The 23211-nt window shown below is 35.5% G+C and overlaps 2 protein-coding genes across 3 annotated transcripts; one reads left to right on the top strand and one right to left on the bottom strand.

The window, feature by feature from the left end:
- Nucleotides 1–299: 299 nt before the first annotated feature.
- Nucleotides 300–19314, bottom strand: LOC123883002. Of its 2 annotated transcripts, XM_045931682.1 has the most exons (15): nt 18871–19314; nt 18636–18763; nt 18393–18525; nt 18107–18263; nt 17949–18027; nt 9997–10037; nt 9470–9586; nt 7896–7976; nt 2731–2793; nt 2607–2658; nt 1680–1754; nt 1542–1589; nt 1280–1315; nt 1116–1190; nt 300–694 (listed from the first exon to the last, which is right to left on the bottom strand). In XM_045931682.1, the coding sequence occupies exons 1-15, from the start codon at nt 19034–19036 to the stop codon at nt 638–640; spliced, it is 1308 nt and encodes a 435-aa protein (XP_045787638.1). In that variant the 5' UTR covers nt 19037–19314; the 3' UTR covers nt 300–637. The 2 variants fall into 2 exon arrangements, with proteins under 2 accessions (XP_045787638.1, XP_045787639.1); XM_045931683.1 differs by lacking the exon at nt 7896–7976 and having other exon boundaries at nt 18871–19246.
- Nucleotides 19315–20598: 1284 nt separating this feature from the next.
- On the top strand, nt 20599–22152 carry LOC123885494. The gene is made up of 2 exons (XM_045934778.1): nt 20599–20937; nt 21371–22152. The coding sequence occupies exon 2, from the start codon at nt 21398–21400 to the stop codon at nt 21974–21976; it is 579 nt and encodes a 192-aa protein (XP_045790734.1). The 5' UTR covers nt 20599–20937; nt 21371–21397; the 3' UTR covers nt 21977–22152.
- The last annotated feature ends 1059 nt before the right edge of the window (nt 22153–23211 follow it).

The raw sequence follows: 23211 nt of genomic DNA on the forward strand, positions 1-23211 counted from the left end.
CAAATATCACACACCGTAGAATTCATGGGATGGGGGTGAAGGAAGGGTTCGCACCTTAACTTGCAAACGGTGTTTCATTCAAAATTGTTTCATGGAAGATGAGCGAAGGGTGAAGAGAAAAAAAAATTGATTTTCATAAGATTCGCATCCTATGATGCGAACTTTTTTTTCCCAGTTTTTCAAGTTTTTGAGATTTTACACTCAGCGAGTGGTGTAAAATTGGAAGGCCAGGGGGCGCATAAGACTCTCGGGAGCGAGAAAAGAAAATCTCTAATAACCGCATGATATGGTTCCCTTACTTTGTCAACTCCTCATAATAACTCATATAAGAAAACCGAAAACATAATTGCCACATGTTTGGCTGTAAGTACAATTGTATCACAATTCACAACAACTACTACCAGATCAATTCTTTGACATTACAACAGTCTTATAAAACCCAACGTTTGACAATTTTATACAAAAGGTTAATTATGATCCCAGCACCTTTACATCTCCCTCCACAGAAATCAATTGAACACATCTCAATCATGGCATCTCAATCTTGGCATGATTAATTGGAACTTCTGTTTTCAACAAATATTAAAATTACTAGCATATCAATCTGTATCCTGAGGCCTTTTACAGCACTTTCGCATCAATCTTGCGCAGGTTCGGGAACAGGAGGTATACAATCTACCTTATACCGTAGCACCTACAGTCCACATACAAATATACATTAACGCATCAGAAAATCCTACCATTTATTCTTTACAGCATGCTGAGTCTGTGAGCAATGATCTATGCTAATAGGAAGAAATGAGTTAACAAAGCACAAAACTCCAAAACAAAAAATGCAAATGGGAAAAGATGCCACGAAGAAGACTGCTGTGTCATCTCATTTGAAGTGTTAACGTGGTCAGTGAAGAAATGCAATAACAATGAGCAAATTACGATATAGTGAAGGCTAGTCAAGCCTCGCAGGAACACATGCTGTTAAGATTGAAGTATCTAATCATTCCCAATGTAAATTCATCAATATATACATATGCCCAATAATTTGTATTCAGAAACCAGTCCAAGTGGGATAATGAGAAACTTCGCATCTGACTGAACAAGTTAAACATGCTACACACCTTTCTAAAAAAAGTTGAATGTGTGTTGTCCCACATCAGTTTATAGCTTCCGGCCATTAATGTGCAGAAGTTCCCCTAAAATTACATTGCATAAAATTTAAGACGAGTATTTACACATCAAATGCTGTGAAACATATAAGTTGCAACAAACATGACAGACTCACTTGGTCAGACTCGTATCGGCGGTAAGGCAACATCAGCTGTGTCAACCAATCAGCCACCATGAGAATGAAAAATGGCAAAACAGAGTTAATAGAATACAATGCAATACAATACAGAACTGAATAATGGAGAACATAGGCTGGGTACGAGCCTAAGAGATTGAATATAAGAATGGGTGATGACATGAAGATTAACAAGGCTTCTGATAGTGATAATCTAAAGTAACCAATTAGAGTACAATACGGAAATGACAATCAAACTTACAATCTTTTCCCCAGTAGGATTTGCAAACTCCAAACTAAATCCAATATCCTGACAATAAACAAAAAGTTTACTATATAGAAGGATGTCTTGGGAATATTATGACAATGTAGCACAAACAAAGAACTGTAGCAGCAATACCATATTTATCTTGCCTTGTACTAAAGAAAAATCCCATGCAATATACGAGTTTACTGAGTCCACTGAGAGTATAACCTGAGATTCAAAGATTATCATAAATTCTTGTTGTGAATCCGAAGATAATCACACCAATAAATCCTTTAGTGTGTGGAGGAAACGAATAAGCAACCAAATCAAAATGATTGAGCAATTAAACACAAAAGCTAAAACTACCAAAAAAGCGATAAAGAACACAATGAAATTGTTTACCCAGTTCGGTTAAAACCAACCTACTCTGGGGGAGAGAGAGAGCTCTCCGTTCCACTATCAATAGAAAACTTGATTACAATGAGATTCACCACAAAAGTTACAAGATTTAGAGTTTTTCCTAAATCTACCTTTTTCCCGAATCTCTCCCCGTGACCAAGAGATTCAATCAATAAGTGTTTACAAGATGAAAGAATGAGTTCCCAACCCTAGAGATTACCCAAGAGAAACCCTCTTATCCCTAGCCTTGATGTTGGTGAAAAACCCCTTTCCAAAACCCTCATGTTCTCTCTCATCCGCTCCCTCACTATCTGCAAAATGAACACAGTAGCATATATACTGCGAACTGCGCATTGGGACGCAGGAACTGGCGCATGGTGCGCCAATGGCAGCAAGCAATCCTGCTTCTGCGCCTCATACCCTGCAATCTTGCGCCTCATGTGCCATAGGCAGAACCTCTACAGTTTTGATCATTGTTTTCAAAGGCAATTTCCACAAATACAGCTGACTCGCAGAGGAAATTACAAATGCGATAACATTAACTCTAGATTGAGCATACAATAGGGAAAATTTGTGGCATGTTATGTACAACAGGAAGCAAAATTTATCAATTAAACAACAATGATTTGTCAGTCTTGTAAAAAAACAGGTTAATAAATTTCACAAGACTTGTAAATATACCTCGAAAGTTTTTCCAGCTGGAACACTTATCTCTTTGTAGTCGTCATTTTTCCTGAAAAGGATGAATCTGAATATTGGCTTGAAATAGAGAAAATCAGACAAGAAAGCAAGATTTGATATTTACCTTACTTCCATTGCACCAGCAACATCTGCTGGAATGAAGAAAGGCGAGTTTGCAAAGACCCCACTGATCAAAATTACTAGCAAAGTTATTCAACAAGAAATAAAACTCTCTAGTAATACAAGTGTAAACAAGAACAGATTTCCGTTCACACTAGGTTTAAAATTAGCATACTTCACTCATTTTGATAACATTTACAAACTGAAACATTCATCAATCCAATTATTTATTATTTAAGCTTTTTATTTTTGTCACAACTTTGGTTCTTTTATAAACTCAAGATGCAATTAATGATGTGTTTTCTTTTCTACCCTTACAAAAACAAAAAGCATGCATTAAATGAATTTTACTTTTACTTAATAGATTAAGGGTAAACTGTGAAGACTGAAAAGGTCTAAATTTATTATTTCTTAATATGTGTCCAAACCTAAAAGGACGACCAAAGATTAGAGACTGCAAATATCTTTTTTCCGAAGTTGGATGACATCGAAGAGTGTGGATCTCGAATTATTACCGATTTTTGGCCATACGTGGAAAAACTTAGTCTGGTTGTTAAGATTTGAATTCTTGTTTGGTAACACATTAGTCTCTCCTGAAAGTTTTATATGTATCTTCAGTAAATATCTAGCTATTTTCATCACTTGTGTTGATCTCAAAATTTGGATGGAAAATGTCCCAACACGTGATCTTTTTTATTGTATTGCTACTATTATATAACAAATCAAAAACTAATTGATGTTTCATTGCATCAATTCAAAAATAGCAAGTTATTCAACAAGAAATAAAACTTTGTAATAGAAGTGACTCAGGTGAGAACATAAACATTTTCATCGACACGAAGTTTAAGTCTTCATATAATATGATATTTAAAATAAAAGTAAATATCCACAATTAGATTAGAGTGCATACTTATAAGTGTCTAAATCTTCTAATGTAGCAAACATTTCCGTCAAGATAATATCAAATAATTAGAGACACTAGAAAGTGTATTAAGTGAGAGCATGTTTGTTAGAACCAAATTTCAGAGAAAATAGAATAGTATTATTAATGATCAAAAGGAAAATATTACAGAGATTAAATCCCTATAATCCCAGAGCTAAGCTCCTCCGAGAAGAGATGGTTCTCTCTCTGCCCAAAACCTTTCGGTTCCTAACTGAAAAGATACCGAATCCTCCTCTCTTCCCCTTACCTCACTATATATACTACTAAGAGGCATAACAAACTTGCCAACTCAGCACCCTATCTCACTCACTAATTACTCATAAAACCTCACTATACTCTTTATTACAAAAATAGCCCTTTTTCTATATAACTCATACTTGGTCTCTATCAATACCCACCCCTTCAAAACAACCTTGTCCTCAAGGTTGGGATTTGTTTCCAATAAAACTTTGCCTCTATCAACTACAAATTGTGCTATTCTCCACATGACTTCATTTACAGACTTCATTAGCAGTATGACTTTCTTTCCTATTGTTGGAAGAGATAGTAGTTTTCTTAAGAACCAACTTGGAACTAGCCTGTTCACAGAGCTGAAGTTGAAGACCATCTGCACCAGAATTTTGGAGGACCACAAATCTTTTTCTTTATTGCAATTTCTATGGTGATGATAGATTTGAGTTTGGCTCATAAATCTAAAAAATAACCACTGCATGAAGATTAGCCATGGTTGTGTGATAACCTCTAGCTTGTGGTTTGTAGCATCAGATAGAATTTCAAAAAACTTTCGTCTAGCATACACAATTCTCCAGCAAATTTCATAAGCAGCCACTAACATCAACACATTGAATTTCCCCGGATCCCATTGTCTGGTCAACACCGATGAGTATAAGGATATAATTTCAAAAGCATATTCACATTCTCCCTTCTTTGCATACATTCCTATCGATGCCTTCCATACAACAACCCCACGTGCACAAGAAACATGCCCCTGTTTCATATGCATCTCAAGTAAAGCAGTCACTAAAACATCACTCCATGTATCAAATACATTGAATATTGAAATAAGAACAAACTCATTTCCAACTTCCAATATATCAAATATTGTTTCCTCTGTAATTCCCAAGAACATGCCCACACCATCATTTACTATACCATTCATTGTAAAATTCTCAAATTGAAGAGTAGACATCAGTGTTGTGACTTCCCTTTTTCTGTTTTGATTATTCAGTGTGGCAATCCCCTTTCTACAACTTAACATAATTTCATTTGCCAACTTATGTGAATAAGAGAAAGAAGCCTCCAAACCATCTCTCAGGCTTGTTGCTGTCACATAAAGTACCTCTATTGATTCCATACTGGTGGGAATAAAACTACATTCCCCTTGAACGATCAAATAACAATTACCAAAGTGAAAGACAAGGAGTGTTAATACCTTTACTGCCAAGTCTTGAATACGTGAATGCAAGCTTAAAAGTGCATTAATTGTTGGATCTGCCTCCATCTCAACATTTTTAGCATCACAAGCCAAACCAATTGCAAAACTTAACATAATAACCACATGCCAGTCTAAGTCAAACTTCATAATTTCCATTCTTCCATTTTTTGATGCAAGAGATGCTTGGAAAAAAAATCGGTTTTTCATGATCTGTTCTCTACTCTCCTTGTTAATGAATATAAGAACATTCTCACCTCTCAACAATATTTCAGTGTTTGAGGACCTTTCAACTCCTTCCTCACAAATTACAAGAGCATCATGATCATCCATTGGAATCATCAAAGAGTTAGTTGAAAGTTCACATGGACCATTGGTGTGATTTATTACAAAATTGTAATATTGCTTATCAGCTGCTAATTGAGGTTTTGAAAAATGATCAAGGTTCCTAACCTTTGGCATGAACTTGAATAATAAAGAAGTTTCTTCGGCATTTGTTTTGGATAATTGTTCTCTAGATGAACACACCTTTTTTCCATAATGTAAAGCTGAAATGTAATCCTTCCCTCTAAGCTTCAAATTCCCATCACCCTTCCATATGGCCCAATTACTATTAAAGCCCAGTAAATCTATTACAGCCCATATTACTACTTCCATCAAACAACAAAAATCCTCTTGGGTCTGACCCATTAGGTTACAGCATTGACCCAACTTACATTGCATTGTGTAAGCATGACCCATAACTGATGATAATGGGTTTCTATTGAGTGACTCGAGAGAGAAAAGGTAATGTGTGGTGATATGATGAAAACACGTGTAATAAGCTATTACTGTGTAAAAGTAAAATAGACGGCAGAAATTTATCCATCTGGCCCATCAAGTTTAAATTGATACCTAGCTCATCAATTTTGCATTTTAACCTCACTTTATCATCAAATGACCATTTTACCCCTATATCCTCCAGACCCTTCCATCCTTCATCAGCAATGAACTGAATCTGATCCCCGTGCACATCACGTGACTCAATTGGCATGGAATCGCTCCCTACTGCTCCGATGTTGGCCGTCGGTGACTGGGCAGGACAAGTATCAGGTGGCTTTGGCGGGGGGACCCAACGTGGTAGTGTCGTTGCCGATCGACTGACGTCTGGTGGTTTCAGTAGCGGTGATGATGGTAGAACAGTCCTAACTCGTGCACCAACATCTGGTGGCTCCGGTGGCAGTGGGGCTCGCCGTAGTAATGTCGACGCCGGTAGAATGGCGGCCGGCGGTTTCGATGGAGGTAGCATGATGTTTGATTGAGACGTCGTAGTTGGTTCCTTCGACGGTTTCTCCTTCAACAGAGTTCGATCTTTCAGCTTGAGGGAAGATTGTGAATCATTCATCTTTCGCTCCTTCTCACTTCTTTGCGTCTCAGATGTTTCCAACCTTTCGGCCTTTGCGATTACGATCGTTTCAGATTCACGATCAATTTCTTTGATGCAAACTTCTTCTCGGTCATTAGTGAATGTCTCGATCACCTTCAACTTTGGCTCAACGTGTTTTTCTGTCAAGTACTCCACCTGTGCTCCAAATTGTCTCATCATAGCCATGGAAAATGTTTACCAATCTGCATCTGGGTTCTCTTCACACCAATAATAAAACCACATCATCGCTTGTTCATCCTCCATGCTCATAAAAGCCCACTGAAGCTTATCGCGAGATGGGACTTCATTCTTCTCAAAGAACCATTCGGCCGCAGCGATCCAGCCAACAGGATCGGTTCCCATGAAATCTGGTAATTGCTTCTTCATAGCCCAAACGTCCTCCATCACTGGCTCCTTGTCGGATCCGGTAGGTCGGACCATTTGTTAGAACCAAATTTCAGAGAAAATAGAATAGTATTATTAATGATCAAAAGGAAAATATTACAGAGATTAAATCCCTATAATCCCAGAGCTAAGCTCCTCCGAGAAGAGATGGTTCTCTCTCTGCCCAAAACCTTTCGGTTCCTAACTGAAAAGATACCGAATCCTCCTCTCTTCCCCTTACCTCACTATATATACTACTAAGAGGCATAACAAACTTGCCAACTCAGCACCCTATCTCACTCACTAATTACTCATAAAACCTCACTATACTCTTTATTACAAAAATAGCCCTTTTTCTATATAACTCATACTTGGTCTCTATCAATGTTTCCATGAAAAGGGTTAACCTGACCATACAGTTAATCCTCATAATTAGATTGAATTAGAACAACCTTTACTATCTATTCATGGTTGTACTTGCATCACTAAGATTATCTTTTCTCTCATTTCATGATCACAGTTGATAAACTTTGTATGTGGGATTTGTATTAAGTGAGACAGTCATGAGGGTGAAAAGGGTAAATCCTGACCACTGGATCTAACAATAGATGGTTAAGCATATTTCCCTTCTAACACTCTCCGTCAAATTGGAGCATACAATCATACATGTCGTATGCACCAATTTGAGTTGAAGTAACTGCTCGGCCATGCGATGCAAGTTCTCAAGTTGTAACTACAATAGCACAATACTGCTTTTGCACTCGATCATGCGACTGTGGACTGCTTTTCTCTCGAGTATGGTTGCATGGTTTAAATTTATTTCTCTCTATAGTATGAAAATTACATTCTAACGTTATATGTGTTTGTAAATGATTTCCATAAATTTTGCATGAAAACCATATTCTGTAAAAAAAAACAGATTTAAAGTGATCATGAATTTAATGTATTAACTATTAATAAAAGGAAATTAAAGAATGAGCAACATCAACTCGAGCATTATTATACCTAATAAATGAGATGAACCTCTCAAACTCCATGGTATAGACATCAACAGCTTGCTCCAAGACAGCTAACTGTTCCCTTTTTCTAACAAATTATGCGTACAAAGTGAGAAGACAGAGGGTTAAAAAGTGCCCTACATTGTAAATGAATATAAGAACGCCACAGCTGTTATAGAATCAAACTAACAAAGTCCCTCAATTATTTTAAATACTAACAGAATTCCTCTACAGGCTGTGAGCAGACACAAAGGGAAGTAATATGCACAGTTCTGTACCATCATGAAGTAACTTTCAAACACAATGAAAATATGAAACATCACTGAACCCAAAAGACAAATAAAAGATAACAACAAACATCTTCAAAAACTTGACCCTTTCTCTATCAGTTCTATATGATATTTCCTAGCCCCTAAAATATTCTAATTTCTAACCATAAACAGAACATATACTGAACCTAACAGCTCGAACCCAATCAATTAGTAGATGTTGTTACATTCAACTAGTTGATTATATAAACAAACAATAAATCCACTCAACATATATTCACTAATAATGGGCAAAATCCAAGAGGTAACCACAGCCAAAACTAGCAAGTAGTTACTCCATTGATGTTTGCAGCTGTAGGTTGTAGACATGGCATGCGTCAATTATTTATAGCTGATCACCAACAAAAAAGTACTATTTATCAATAACTAAAAGATTTATTGTCCAAGGCTGTGTTTGGGAGTTTGGTGGGAAAGGGAGGGGAGATTTTGAGGACAAAGGAAGTAGTAAAGGGAAGGGTGAGTAGTCCTCCCACCTTGCATGAGATTTTATTTTCTTCATTGGACTAAAATCCTCTAATACGGTGGAACTCAAAAAGTGCATTGGGGGAAGACTTTGGAGGATTTTGAATAAATTTTCATATACATGTATTCCCTTTATAATAATCAAAAAACAAAACAAATATTACTCATAAGTATTTTCATATCATTTCTTTCAAAAACACTCTTCCGAAAAAAGTGGGGATTCCTTTATCTTTCCATTCCCTCCAAATCCCTCCCCTCCCTTTCCCTCCTAACTCCCAAATAAAGCCTAAGGTTATGTTTAGATTGAGGGTTTTGGACAGGGAGAGGGTACGGCTTATTTTTCTTTTTTAAATTAAGGAAGCTATAAAATGTTTCTAAAAATAAATTGTCATTGAAATGCCATATGATCATATATTGTTTAGCATTCATTTCCAAGCCTGAGGTAGAAGAGGATCCTGGTGAATCATGGCCTATTCTAATGGCTTCTCCTACTACAAATATGCTCGAGTCTGTAACTGACAGTCTGCTACAACTGTCACGTTCTATTCCAAAAATAGGCCATAATAGAATCTGAACCTGAAAACTAAACAGGCGCAGCTGGTATAAACCAAGCTGGCTAACATATAGGTCCAAATAATCTACATTCACATCAAAATAGGCCATAATCATAATAAAGTCCATCAAATGTTATTGAGAAATACTCAGATTCAAGTAAACCAATAGAACTGAGAGCATCACAATCAGAACATAAAGTCCAGCATTAAAATACCAAAGATGGAAGGTATCTCACAATTTCTTAGACCCATATCGTGCCCATGATAATGAAAGGAAGAATCGGACAGAAAGAATCATTGAGGTGAGGCTGTATAACGGTGGTCCATAGCGATGACGCTGCTCCTCCATGGGCCTGCCAGTAGATAAGAGTTATCATGTGATTGTTATTCACACACAGACCCACACACACACATATACATATATCAGGGGGGAGGGATCAAATTACACGGGTGTAACATTTGAGTAATGTTACACCGCACAATAATGCTTGAACTGAATACAAATTTTACAAAATTCACCATTGGATTGAAAGTTTATATCGAATAGATCATTCATGTAAATATTTAAAAAAATCTAATATGATATAAACTTTCAATCCAATGGTAAATTTTGTAAATTTTGTGTTTGTTAAAGCGTTATTGAGCGGTCTGTAACATTACTCAAATGTTACACCAATGTAATTTGACTCCTCCCCATATATATATAATGTGCAGATACAAAGAAGAAAGCCTGAACAACATTGAATAAGAGTTAACTTTGTACCCGTCATCATCATTAATCTGCCTTGTAAAATCAAGCAGTACCTATAACTCAAATAGAATAGTATTTTAGAATATCAACAAATCATGAGTCAAAACAAACACAACTAGAAAACAAAATAATCTAAATAACAACTTCTGTCCAAATTAGTCATAAGTATCACATTGGTGATAATAGTCATGAACCAACTTAAACCTGCTACCAAGGAAGGAGGAATCGAAAGAGATGTGATTAAATCTATGAATCTAAATTACACATAAGAAGCTTTGTTATATAGACATTATGAGATTATTACAAGAATCCAAATACATTCTAATTACCATAATTTACAATATGCATAGTATAGTTAGCTTAGTTGCAATATTTATGTTAAGAGTCCCACATTGGATGAGAGATGGCTTGAATATGTTAATAAGTGGGGGTAATAATCCTCACCTTACAAGCCGGTTTCGTAAGATTGAGTTAAGCCCAACACAAAATTCTAAGAACATATATTCTAATGTACTAAGCTTTTTTTGTATAAACCAGGTATCCTCTGTTTGTAACTGTGGAAAATAATCCATCAAGGTAACTGAGATCGATTTAAGGTGCTCACCTCTCCAAACATATTTTTCCTTCATACTGACAGGACAGGAGTATAACCCATGATCAAATGTTTAAGGGACCCGAGTATCTACATTTGTGTCATGCCATGTTGGTTGACACACTAAGCTTGGTACATGTATACTAGTTGGTTATTAGAAAATAGATCATGCATGCAATTGTGGATTCTTATTCCTGATAGGCTTGGACTTACACTTTAAAGCAAAAATTTGATACCCTTGCAGTGCTTGTTCAAATCCATGCATGCTTTCAGCTCAGTTCAATAAACAACTAAAAGTTGTTGAGTAAAACAGGGGTAAGTTAAGATAAGAATGGAGAATACTGTAGAAAAGCATATGGGTGATAAGTGATAACTGACTGTAATTATTTATTATGAAGGAAAGAGCTCCTTTTATAGGAGAGAAAATACAAATTCAGCTCCTTTATTTTAGGAGTAATATAATGACTCTTAAATAAGTATAATGTCTCTTAAATAAGAAAATAAATAGTACTAAATAGGAAATATTTCAACACCCCCCCTCAAGTTGGTGCATAGATGTCAATCATGCCCAACTTGCTGATCAAGTATTCAAATGTTGTTCTTCCCAAGCTTTTGGTCAATATATCAGCAGTCTGTTGATTGGAAGGGATAAATGGCAAGCAGAGAGTACCAGAGTCTATCTTTTCTTTGATGAAATGACGGTCGATCTCGATATGTTTTGTACGATCATGTTGAACCGGATTATGAGCAATGCTTATAGCTGCCTTGTTGTCACAGTACAATTTCAATGGGAGTTCTACCTCTATCTTCAGTTCTTTTAGGACTCTGAGAATCCACATACCTTCACAAATTCCTTGGGCCATTGCTCTAAACTCAGCTTCAGCACTACTTCTTGCAACTACTCCTTGTTTTTTGCTTCTCCAAGTCACTAGATTCCCCCACACATATGTGCAATAACCTGAAGTTGATTTTCTATCAATAATGGACCCTGCCCAATCTGCATCAGTGAATATTGCCACATTTTTATCATTGGTCTTCTTGAAGAATAACCCTTTTCCAGGAGTTGCTTTTAAGTATCTCAAGATTTTGTGCACTGCTTCAAGGTGTTCTTCATATGGTGCATGCATGAATTGACTCACAACACTAACAGAGAAAGCAATGTCAGGACGAGTATGAGCCAAATATATTAATTTTCCAACCAACCTCTGATATCTTCCAGTGTCAACTGGTGTGTCCCCTTTCTCCCAAAGTTTGACACTTTGGTCCATCGGTGTGTCAGCAGGCTTACAACCACTCATACCTGTCTCTTGTAGGAGATCAAGAACATATTTTCTCTGAGAAACAACAATTCCTTTCTTTGACCTTGCTACTTCCATGCCAAGGAAATACTTGAGGGGACCCAAGTCTTTGATTTCAAAATCTGCTGCTAAGTTTCTTTTTAATCTCTCCATTTCTATCTCATCATTACCTGTAAGAATAATATCATCAACATAGACTATCAAAACAGTTATCATTCCATTTTGACCTGACTTTATGAATAAAGTATGATCTGCTTGTCCTTGAGTATATTCCTGTTTCTTCACAGACTGAGTAAACTTTTCAAACCAAGCTCTCGGAGATTGTTTCAACCCGTACAAGGACTTCTTTAGTTTACACACCTGTGACCCAAAGGTTTCTTCAAAACCTGGAGGACAATCCATATATACTTCTTCTTCTAAATCACCATTTAGAAAAGCATTTTTGACATCTAGCTGATGGAGAGGCCAGTCTAAGTTAGCAGCAAGGGATAAGAGTATTCTGATTGTGTTAAGTTTTGCAACAGGGGCAAAGGTCTCTGAGTAATCTATGCCATAGGTCTGAGTGAATCCTTTTGCAACCAATCGAGCTTTGTACCTTCCGATTGATCCATCAGAATTGTATTTTATTGTGAACACCCACTTACATCCCACAGTTCTTTTACCTGCCGGCAGAGTTGTGGCACTCCAAGTTTTATTCTTTTCAAGAGCTTTCATCTCCTCAAAAACAGCTTCCTTCCACTTTGGAATTTCTAGAGCCTCCTGTACATTCTTAGGAATTTTGACACTAGATAGATTAGAAGTAAATGCAGCAAAAGAGGGAGACAAGTTTGAATATGATACAAAGTTAGACAAGGGGTGCCTAGTACATGGTCTACCTGGCTTCCTATGGGCTATGGGAACATTAAGATCAGTATATTGTTTCCTAAGTTCTATGGGGACATCAAGATCGGTATATAAAGAATTAGGATCAAGGAGAGATTTACCTGTCTGAGTCGGTTGACTTTCACTCGGTTCAGATTCTTGGCTGAGTTGAGGAACAAGGTCTTCTACTACTTGATCATTGTTTCTTCTGACATAAAATTTGCCTTTCCAAATTGGATTTCCTTCCTCAAATCTTTTTTCTGTTTCATTATAAGGATCTTTATTTGGTGCATTTTGATTAATTTCAGAAAAAACATTTGTTTGATCTTTGTTTTGATTTGTTGCCTCGGATTCTGATCGATCCTTACTCATGGAAGGAGTAGGTTCATCTAATTTTTCCAAGGCATTTTCTTTAGGTGCAGATGTACATGGAACAGAATTATGTGATATATACACATCTTCTGAGATAATTAAGTTTTCAAACAATTCAGGAGAATCTTCATTTGTTTTCCCCCCTTGAAGATGATCATTACCAAAAAAAGGTTTGTTTTCAAAAAAAGTAACGTCCATTGTTACAAATATTTTCTTTGTATTAGGATCAAAACATTTATAACCTTTTTGAGAAGATGAATAACCAATAAAAACACATTTGATTGCACGGGGTTCAAGTTTACCAAGATGCTTGTGTTCGTGAACAAAAGCCGTGCATCCAAATATTTTAAGTGGTAAATCAGATAGAACTGAAGCAATTGGAAAATATTTCAAGAAACTTTGCAAAGGAGTTTGAAATTTCAAAACACGGGATGGCATACGGTTTATTAAATGTGCAGCTGTCAAGACAGCTTCACCCCATAAATATTTAGGGACATTGGTAGAGAATAGTAGTGCTCGTGCAACTTCAAGAAGGTGCCGGTTTTTCCTTTCTGCAATCCCATTTTGTTGGGGTGAGTTAACACATGAACTTTGATGCTCAATTCCATTTTCAAGAAAAAAATTTCCAACAATTTTATTAAAAAATTCAGTACCATTGTCAGTTCTAAACACTTGTATTTGGGTGTTAAACTGCGTCTGCACCAATTTACAAAAGTTTTTAATTATTTGACCTACCTCAGATTTTTCTTTCAACAAGTATACCCAACAAAGTCTAGTATGATCATCTGTGAAAGTGATAAACCATTTTTTGTTGGATAAAGTACTTGTTCGATTAGGCCCCCAAACATCACTATGAATCATTGAAAAGGGTTTTGAAGGTTTATAAGATTGAATTGGAAAAACACTTCGATGATGTTTAGCAAACTCACAAACCTCACATTGAAGTGACGAAATGTCTTGTTCAACAAAAAGTTTAGGAAACAATGAACTTAAATACTTAAAACTAGGGTGGCCTAATCTTAAATGCCACAACATAATGTCATCCTTATTATTTGAAACAAAAAAAGATTTAACAGGAGAAAAACTTATTGGTCCAAATTGATGTCTGGTTTTTGGTTCATCTTCCAAGTAGTAGAGTCCACCACTTTCCTCAGCAGTGCCAATCATCCTCCCCGAGATCAAATCCTGAAAAACACAATGAGTATCAAAGAAATGAGCTTGACAGTTTTTATTTGCGGTTAGCTTACTGACAGACAATAAGTTGCAAGACAAATTTGGGACATGTAACACATCTTGGATGGTTAGTAAGGGAGACAAAACAATAGAACCTTTTCCTGCAACGGCTGAAAGAGAACCATCTGCTATTTTAATTTTGAAATTTCCTGCACATGGTTTATATGAAGAAAATAAACTGGATTCACCGGTCATATGATCGGTGGCTCCAGAATCAACGATCCATGTACGATTAGGAATGACACTAAGATGGGCTGATTTTGGAAAGTTACCTTTCTGGGCTATGGAGCACGAAGGTGTTTGAGACTCGAGGAGTTTGTACATTTGGTCTAGTTGTTCCTTAGTGAATGGAAATGCATTTACGGAAGACTGCGGCTCTTGATCAGAAGTTGCTTGAAGTGCACGACCCTCACCCTTCTTTTTCCAATTAGGAGGCTTTCCATGAAGTTCCCAACAAGTCTCTTGTGTGTGATAGCACCAGAATTTACAGTGATCACACCAGAGTTTACCATTTTTCTTACCATATTTCTTGCTGTCTTTATTGAAGTTGTTTATGACAAGGGCAGAACCATCAGTTGCTGAGTTTGGCTTTCCCATCATCACTTTTTGTCTAGCCTCCTCCCTTCTGATTTCTGAAAAAGTTTCTCGGATGGTTGGCAGCGGATTATTTCCAAGAATTCTACCTCTTACTTCATCAAGTTCCTTGTTGAGACCAGCAAGAAAAATAAAGACACGGTCATTCTCCTGCGTCTTAATAAACTGAACACTGTCTTCAGTACACCTCCAGTTATAATCATAGCACTGATCCAACTCTTGCCAAAGGGCCATCAATTCATTATAGTAGGTAGTGACATCCATGTCATTCTGCTTTAAATTCCATAACTTTGATTTTAGATCATAAATTTGAGAGAAACTTTTAATATCAGAGTAAGACAGTTTTACAGCATCCCAAACATCTTTTGCTGTAGGCAGATACATGTATGTTTTTCTCATACCTATCTCCATATTATTAATAAGCCAGGCAATAATAGAAGAGTTTTCAGATTTCCAGAACCTGTAATTAGGATGTGTTGTTGCAGGCATCGGAACATCACCTGTAAGAAAACCCAACTTGCCTTTGCCCTCTAGAATAAGTCGAACAGTTTGGGACCATTCAGGGTAGTTTGAGCCATCCAGTTTCTGAACATTAACCTGAAGAGAGTTATTTTGACCTCCACCTCCTGAGTTACTGTAACCACCATCAAATGGGTAGCCATAACCAAACCCAAAAAAGTTGTTGTTGGGATCTCCTCTGCCATAACCAATCCCACCGTTAAAATTGTTGTTTGCCATGAAACTGGGCATTTCTGGAATGACAAATCCACTTCCTCTGCCGGAATTGTTGTTGGAGCTGCCGGAATTGATGTTGGTGCCGCCGCCGCCTCCACGACCTCCGGGAGGAGGTGGTGTTTGTGTAGGATCCACCATAGTTTGGATCGGTCGGGTCGGATTAAGAATGGGTCGTCAGTTTTTTTTTTTTTTTTTTTTTTTTTTTTTTACAGTATCACCCTAGCCCTAATAGAGCTCATGATACCATGTAGAAAAGCATATGGGTGATAAGTGATAACTGACTGTAATTATTTATTATGAAGGAAAGAGCTCCTTTTATAGGAGAGAAAATACAAATTCAGCTCCTTTATTTTAGGAGTAATATAATGACTCTTAAATAAGTATAATGTCTCTTAAATAAGAAAATAAATAGTACTAAATAGGAAATATTTCAACAAATACCTATTCACCAGCTTGAGGGGGAAAACGTGTTTTAGGAATGTACATATGAGGAGTTGTAACTAAGTTCACATTATCTTACAGTTAGTGACTCTATATATGGGATTATGCTATTTTATGTTGGGGACTCAACACTGGGACTCTATATATGTATTATTCATTTGAGGAATTTCCATGCATAAATAGTTATCAGGGCATGTGAAGCTACTAAAAGGATGACATTGCAACGAAGACAACAAGAGATAAACATAATTTCCAAAAGAAAATTTCACCAATTGAAAGTGGTTCCACACCAGACATATGTTGAATATCATTGTCTCTCGTGAAGCTCTAAATATAGTGTTGAGAAAAGACAAAACAAAAGACAAGATTAAATTTGGGTGTCTAAATTACATAGAAGAAGCTTTATTATATATTTATAATGTCATAATTACAAGAATTGAAAATATGCTAATCACTGTTATTTCAATAATTATTTACCCTATTTATATTATTTATACAAATTCCAAGACATACCTTCATGTAAACTGATACATTTTGCATAAAAATACGTAAAGAATTATGCTAGCTCCATTACATTGGGAACATTGAAATCAAGCTATTATAAGCCAAAACTAGGGGTGTGCATGGTTTAAAAACCACACCACACCAAACCATATTTATGGTTTTGGTTTATATCCAAAACCATTTTAATGAAAAATTGGTTATTTTGCAAAACTAATTTGGATATGGTTTATAATTGGTTCGGAACCAATTTATAACCGGTTTATAATAAAAAATAGGTTACTTATTTATAACCGATTCATCTTAAATTTTATTTTATTTTTTATTTTTTTTTAAAAATGCATTATTATAACTTTTAATTCCTATATATTTAAACTTTTTTTTTTACAATAATTAAGCCAATATTTTTTTTTGTTTAATTGATTAAAAGAACATATTTAATAATTATTGTTTATAGAAAAAACATAATTTTTCTTTAATTTTATGAATTATTGGTTTATAATGAATTCATAAGAGTTTTTTTTCTAAGCCCAACAAATTTCAAACTAAGCCCAAAAAAACAGATTTTTTTAAGCCCAAAATAATTAAAATATAGATTTTTTTTTAAAAAAAAATCATCAAAAATCTGTTTTTTATAATTATTTTTAAAATAAATAAATTTTGTTAAATAAAAAATAATTAAATATTAAAGGGTGGTTGACGGTGGTCGGCCGCCGGAGCGCCGCCGCCAACCACCGCGCCCGCCGCCGGAGCGCCGCCGTCAACCACCGCGTCGGCCGCCGGTCGCCGCCGGAAAATCGCCGGTCGCCACCGTCCACCGCCGGAGCTCCGCCGTGCCGGCCGCCGGTGGTCCGGCGTTGACCGCCGCGTTGACCAATTCCTCCACCACCTTATTAATTATTTATTTATTAAATTATATAATTAATTGAATTTGGAAATTTTTTTTTTTTTTTTAAAAAAAACTATTGGGCTTTTTCCTTATTGGGCCTCAATTTAAAAACCAATTTTAAACCAATTATAAAAAATTGGATAGGGTTTAGAATTGGTTTTTTTGTATTGGATTGGTTTGGTTTTTTTTTAAAATGGATTTGGTTATTAATTTTGGATATGGTTTGGTTAATGATTTGGTTAAGGTTACTTGGATTTTTTGCACACCCCTAGCCAAAACAAGTTACCTATGCTGATTTAAGTAGTTGCATCAAAAAAAAAATGCTGATTTAAGTAGACAGTATGAGAGAACAGATTCCAAACAACAAGAAACAAAAGAGGGAAAAAGAAAAGGAAAAAAAGAGGCCAGCACAACACAACCATGTATTGAACATTGAAGATAACCATACCTCGGGAACTCCAACTAGGTACTTGACGAGGGTTTTATAGACTCCTGTTGCAGAGCCAAGCTGAGCTAATTGCCTTCTCCTATGAGCCATATGTGGTTTAGTATATTTGTTATTTATTATCGATGCACACAGGCAACTAGACAAGATTGAAGCCTCACCTGTCCATCTGTTGTTTCCACAGAAGAGCATATCGATCACGTATGCTACCACCAGAATTTACCAAAGCATCCACCTCTGCTTGCTTATTCCTCTCTGAGCGTTCCCGTTGTTGTCTGAGAAGAGTTCCTCGAAAATCTTGAGGCAGATATGTCATAACTACATATACAATTTGTTGAGTTAGAGATGAAAGAAGAAAAAGATTGAGTGAACCAAGTAGTCCAATTAAAAAACAACATACTACTACTGAATCTGGACAATAAAAATAAGTCATGAAAGTCAAAGTACCTGTGTTAAATACATGATCAGCATTTTTTATTTGGAATGATTCCAAACTCTTCAAAGTATGACGAAGTTTATCTTGCAGCTTCCCAAGCACAATAGAAAATTCAACATTGTCAGTTGCGGACTGCTGCTTCAGCTGCATCGGACAAAAAAATGTGAGCAATTTTTGTTTTGTTATATACAAAAAGTAATCTAGAGTGAAAGTTAGATTAATGATCGGGAAAATGGATTAAAAATATACATTACCCCCTCTGGCCAATTAGATCCTTCAAGTAAAAAAATAGTTTCTTCAATATGTTCTCGATTCTTCCACATGTTTTCATCAATCTTATGAGGAGGTTGAGTGTTGGCTTCGTTTATTAATGTAGTTTCTTCTGGAATCAGATGAATTTGACATAGTAAGTAAGTATTATATGAAATAAATAATAATAAATAATAATACGCACACAAAATAAAAAATGAAAGAAGGAAGAAACGAAACCAGGATGGGTAGTAGGAGGATGGTTGGTGAGCAAATCAGTAGCCATAGTACGAAGCTGAGAAGAAAGAAGGGAGACATGAGGAGAAAGAGGAGTAAAGGGATGTTTGTCGTAGTAAGAAGACAGAAAGGCTCTAGTTATGGGCACCAAACCCTCTGTAGAAGCCATCGGAATCGGATTATCAGATCTAAAAATAAATCTGATCACCCCCTTTCTTCTACTTCTACTTCTATTCTATTCGATCCAAGTCCAATTCAATTCAATTCAATTCAATTGATTCCTGTCGAATATTCTGTCTGTTTACAATCTCTGCCACGCCAGAGAATTAGATTTCTCTCCTGTAGTGCTAATACTACAAAAAAAAAAAAATTGACTTTTCGGAGATACATTGAAAAATGATAAGTAAATATACTCTAAATATATGAAATTTTTTTCAATTTATCTATAAAAAATGAATTTCTTTTTATAATTTACATTGAAAACTTACCCTATTTTTCCTAATTTTTTGGTTTTTTATTTTATTTTTTAAAATTAATGAAAAGGTCATTAGGTGGATGATGAGAGAATATAATGAAGGTTAAGTATTATTTTTTCACAAAATTACAATTTTGGCTCTTTAACTTTCAAGAGAGCATTTTTGATTCTCTAACTTTCACAAATTTGCTATTTTTGCCTCTCACTAAGTCAACGCACATGTTCACATGTCACATCGACATGTCTTAAAATACAAAGAATAAATCGAATATCACGTCGGCAAATGTGGTCAGTCATGTTGACGTGGCATGTGAGTCATTGTCTGTGTGGCAAGACATGCTGACATGGTATGTGAATTATTTGTCGCATGTGTGTTAACTTAGTCAAAATCAATGGGGGTTCATCCTTTTGCCAAAGAAACTAAAGTTATGTTGCCAAAATTGCAAGTTTGTAAAAGTTTGGGTCAAAAGTACTATTTTGAAAGTTAAGGGGCCAAAGTTATAAATTTGTGAAAATTAAGAGTCTAAAAGTGCAATTTAGCTTAAATTTATTGTTTATTTAGTACTACATTTAGTACTACAAAATTATCATGCATACAATTTTAGGGGTGAGGGTTGTCTCTAGTAACATTTTATGTCATGTGGAATCACAACCATCCATTTTCTTTGGTACAAAATTTTTAATTATTAAAAATCACAATCAAAGGTAAATAATTCACTGGATTCTCTCATGTATTGGAGACAATCCTTTTTCCCAATTCTCTCATTTATTTATCAACACGTATATTTGAATGAATTTTTTGCAGGAATGTTTATAACATTATAAAAAAAATTCAGCAAAAGATGAATTTAAAATTTGATTTCTATGTCCGAATTTCTATTACTTTTAACTGAACTTTTAGCTTTTAAAAAAATTCACATTTAATTTATCCAATGTTAAAAAAATTCTAAATTTTAGTAAATCAACAAGAATGATAAATAAATTTAGTCCTAATATTTATTTAAAAATTTACATTTAATTTATCCAATGTTAAAAAATTCTAAATTTTAGTAAACCAACAATGATAAATAAATTTAGTAAAAGTTAAGGAGTGGGAGGTTCATGGTTCAAATCGTAACAAAGAAGAAAAAACTAACATAAAATTGTAATGTTTATAAAAAAAAATACATGTACTTTTGTTAACATTGTGGCTACTAAATATTTATTAAAATTTAAATAGGGATTCTCCCCTGTTTTAATACTTGAGCGCAGAGAAAATGCAAAACAAAAGTAAACTGGGCTGGTGTCGCTTGAAGAGACCGTAACCCATTCCTTCCTTAAACCATTGAATTGAACAAGTCCCTTTATTTGATGTTATTAATTATTATATTATTGTTCATAAATAAAGACTCCATATAAATATAAATATAAATAGAACTTCACTGTCTCTATCTATCTATCTATCTATCTATCTATCATCAAATCAAAATATTCATAACTGCGGAAGCATCTGAAATAGAAGGTGCGTTTAGGGTTTGCAAGATAATAGTTTAGAGGGATTTCAGATCCAAATTCTGGTGTATGCTGAGATTTCGACCAACCCTCATCCATCCCAGGTACAATCTTTCTGTATGCTTTTAATTCACCTCTTTCCTATAATCATTGCCCTCCTTATCGCTGTTTCCAGGATCAATATAAAAAAAAATAAACTTTTATGTTTACAAACTAAGACACTTATTTATTTGATATATTACTATATAGGGATATGCATACAATTATAAAATGCGTCTGACTGTCCACAAATCCTAGCTCAATTGGCAAAAATGCCGAAATTGCTAGGTCAGACACCATAATCGGGGTTCAAACCCCGGTCTTTCCACTTTGTGTGTGTGAATTTTCAATGGTTTGTCATTTCATCTATGTATCAAAAAATAAAAGTGTGATGCTTGGTGCAAATGTGATATCAATACTATGGCATATTATTCATGAACGAATGTATGTATTTATTTCTAACTAAAATTACGCATTTGCCTGATGACAACAATGTAGGAGAATTGATAGGAAGGAAAAAACAGGATGAAAGTAGGATCTAGTAAAGGGACAAAAGTATGCCTGACAGTGACAAGTGTTCTCATTGCAATTGTATTGCTGATAGTCATTCTGGCATTGACGGTGTTCAAAGCCAAGCATCCCGTTACCACTGTCGACTCATTAAAGATACAAGATTTCGATCTGAACTTGGATATAGCAAAATTGAGGGTAGATTTGAACATAACCCTGGATGTGGATGTCTCAGTCAAGAATCCTAATAAGGTGGGGTTCAAATACTCAAACACTACTGCGCACCTCAATTACAGAGGGCAGCTGATAGGTGAAGTCCCTATCATTGCTGGAGAGATTTCTTCCGGTGAAACCAAGGGATTCAACCTCACCCTCACCGTTATGGCCGACCGTTTGCTGTCCAATTCCCAGCTTTACTCTGATATCACATCTGGTTCATTGCCCCTAAACACTTTCTTGATAATTTCTGGCAAAGTCAGTATCTTAGGCTTTATCAAAGTCCATGTGGTTTCCACCACATCCTGTGATTTTGCAGTTAATACTTCAAATAAAACAGTTGGAAACCAAGAGTGCCAATACAAAACAAAACTTTGACTATTCATTTGCAGTTTAGGAGTTTGCCTATGCTCTGCATTAGTAAAATAGTTAAGTACTATTTTTTAACTAATCTTTTTCATAGTTTACTTTGTTCCATTGGTAATTGCAATTTGTTTCCAACTCTTTCTTCTCCCCTGTAAGCTGCTTCTGGAAATTTATTTGTTATTATCATCTGATTCATCTCCATTTTAGTTTCTTAACCATAATGCTTATATTTCTTGACTCTTGTAGTAAACCTGCGTTTCTTTCTACTATCCATGTATAATTGCTTATGAAATTACGGTAGTTTATTTGTGTGTGTGTGTGTGTGTGTGTGTGTGTGTGTAAAGTCATGGACTAATATAATTACAGATCGCAGAAGAAACATATGAATGCTCAGATATATAATGATACAGAAAGAAGCATCTCAATGCTACTTTTTTTTGTCCCACTTAAGCACATTAGTCTAGTGTAGACTTGTCAATTTGGGTTGGCTAAGCGCTTTCGTGTCAGTCCATGACGGGCCAATACATCGTTGAGTCGGGTAGTGTTGGGTCAAATTTAGTTGGAACCAATAACTTACCAGTATGACCTAGAGATCAGGTGTGGAGAAAAATGTCTTTGGTGACAAAGAAGACTTTTAGGCTAATGTCATCATTCCGAAAGAGAGGGGCGGTGCTTGGGGAAACCAACAACTACAGCAATTATGTGTGTGAGGAAAAGGGTATGAATACCTTTAGTCTCAAACTCAGCATTTTGTTTTTCAAATCTAAACTGAAGAACATTAGTTTGAATCCAATGGTCTTAGCTCTTCTATGTCTCTCAACTAATATTTAGCACCAGAGGAAGATAATCGTTTATTATAAGTTATTTTTCTATTATTTTTTCTTGCGAAAATTGTATTTGTAATCTTGCAAACAAAGTTGCTTTTACTTTTATGCATGTAAATGTTCCATTTCCGATGTTTTGTATTAATATCTGTCAACAATTTGAAGATTGAAAATGCTCCTCATCTTAATTAGCTGCTATGGAAAATAAGGGTTTTGGTGAGGAAGAAAAAGGAGAAAGAGGAATGCATTTTTGCGTTCTGCACCGATTAAAGTCACACATTTTTTATAATTAAAGAGGTGGTTGTTGGGTGAAATGGAAAAATATGTTGTTCATGAAACACACGCGATTTTTACAATTGTTCAATCACATCATTGTGATCTACATCCATTCATCAAGCATAACCTAAAGAGTTTACACTTTAC

The sequence above is a fragment of the Trifolium pratense genome, linkage group LG5 (assembly GCF_020283565.1).
Source record: "Trifolium pratense cultivar HEN17-A07 linkage group LG5, ARS_RC_1.1, whole genome shotgun sequence".
NCBI classification, from domain to species: Eukaryota; Viridiplantae; Streptophyta; class Magnoliopsida; order Fabales; family Fabaceae; genus Trifolium; species Trifolium pratense.

Excerpts from the sequence above, each read along its gene's own strand:
- LOC123883002 (XM_045931682.1), bottom strand. The coding sequence starts at position 19,036 with ATGGCTTCTACAGAGGGTTTGGTGCCCATAACTAGAGCCTTTCTGTCT. Across the intron at positions 18,264-18,392 it reads TGATCATGTATTTAACACAG|TTATGACATATCTGCCTCAA; the intron begins GTACTTTGACTT and ends TTGTATATGTAG. Across the intron at positions 18,028-18,106 it reads TGGAAACAACAGATGGACAG|GAGAAGGCAATTAGCTCAGC; the intron begins GTGAGGCTTCAA and ends TATGGCTCATAG.
- LOC123885494 (XM_045934778.1), top strand. The coding sequence starts at position 21,398 with ATGAAAGTAGGATCTAGTAAAGGGACAAAAGTATGCCTGACAGTGACA.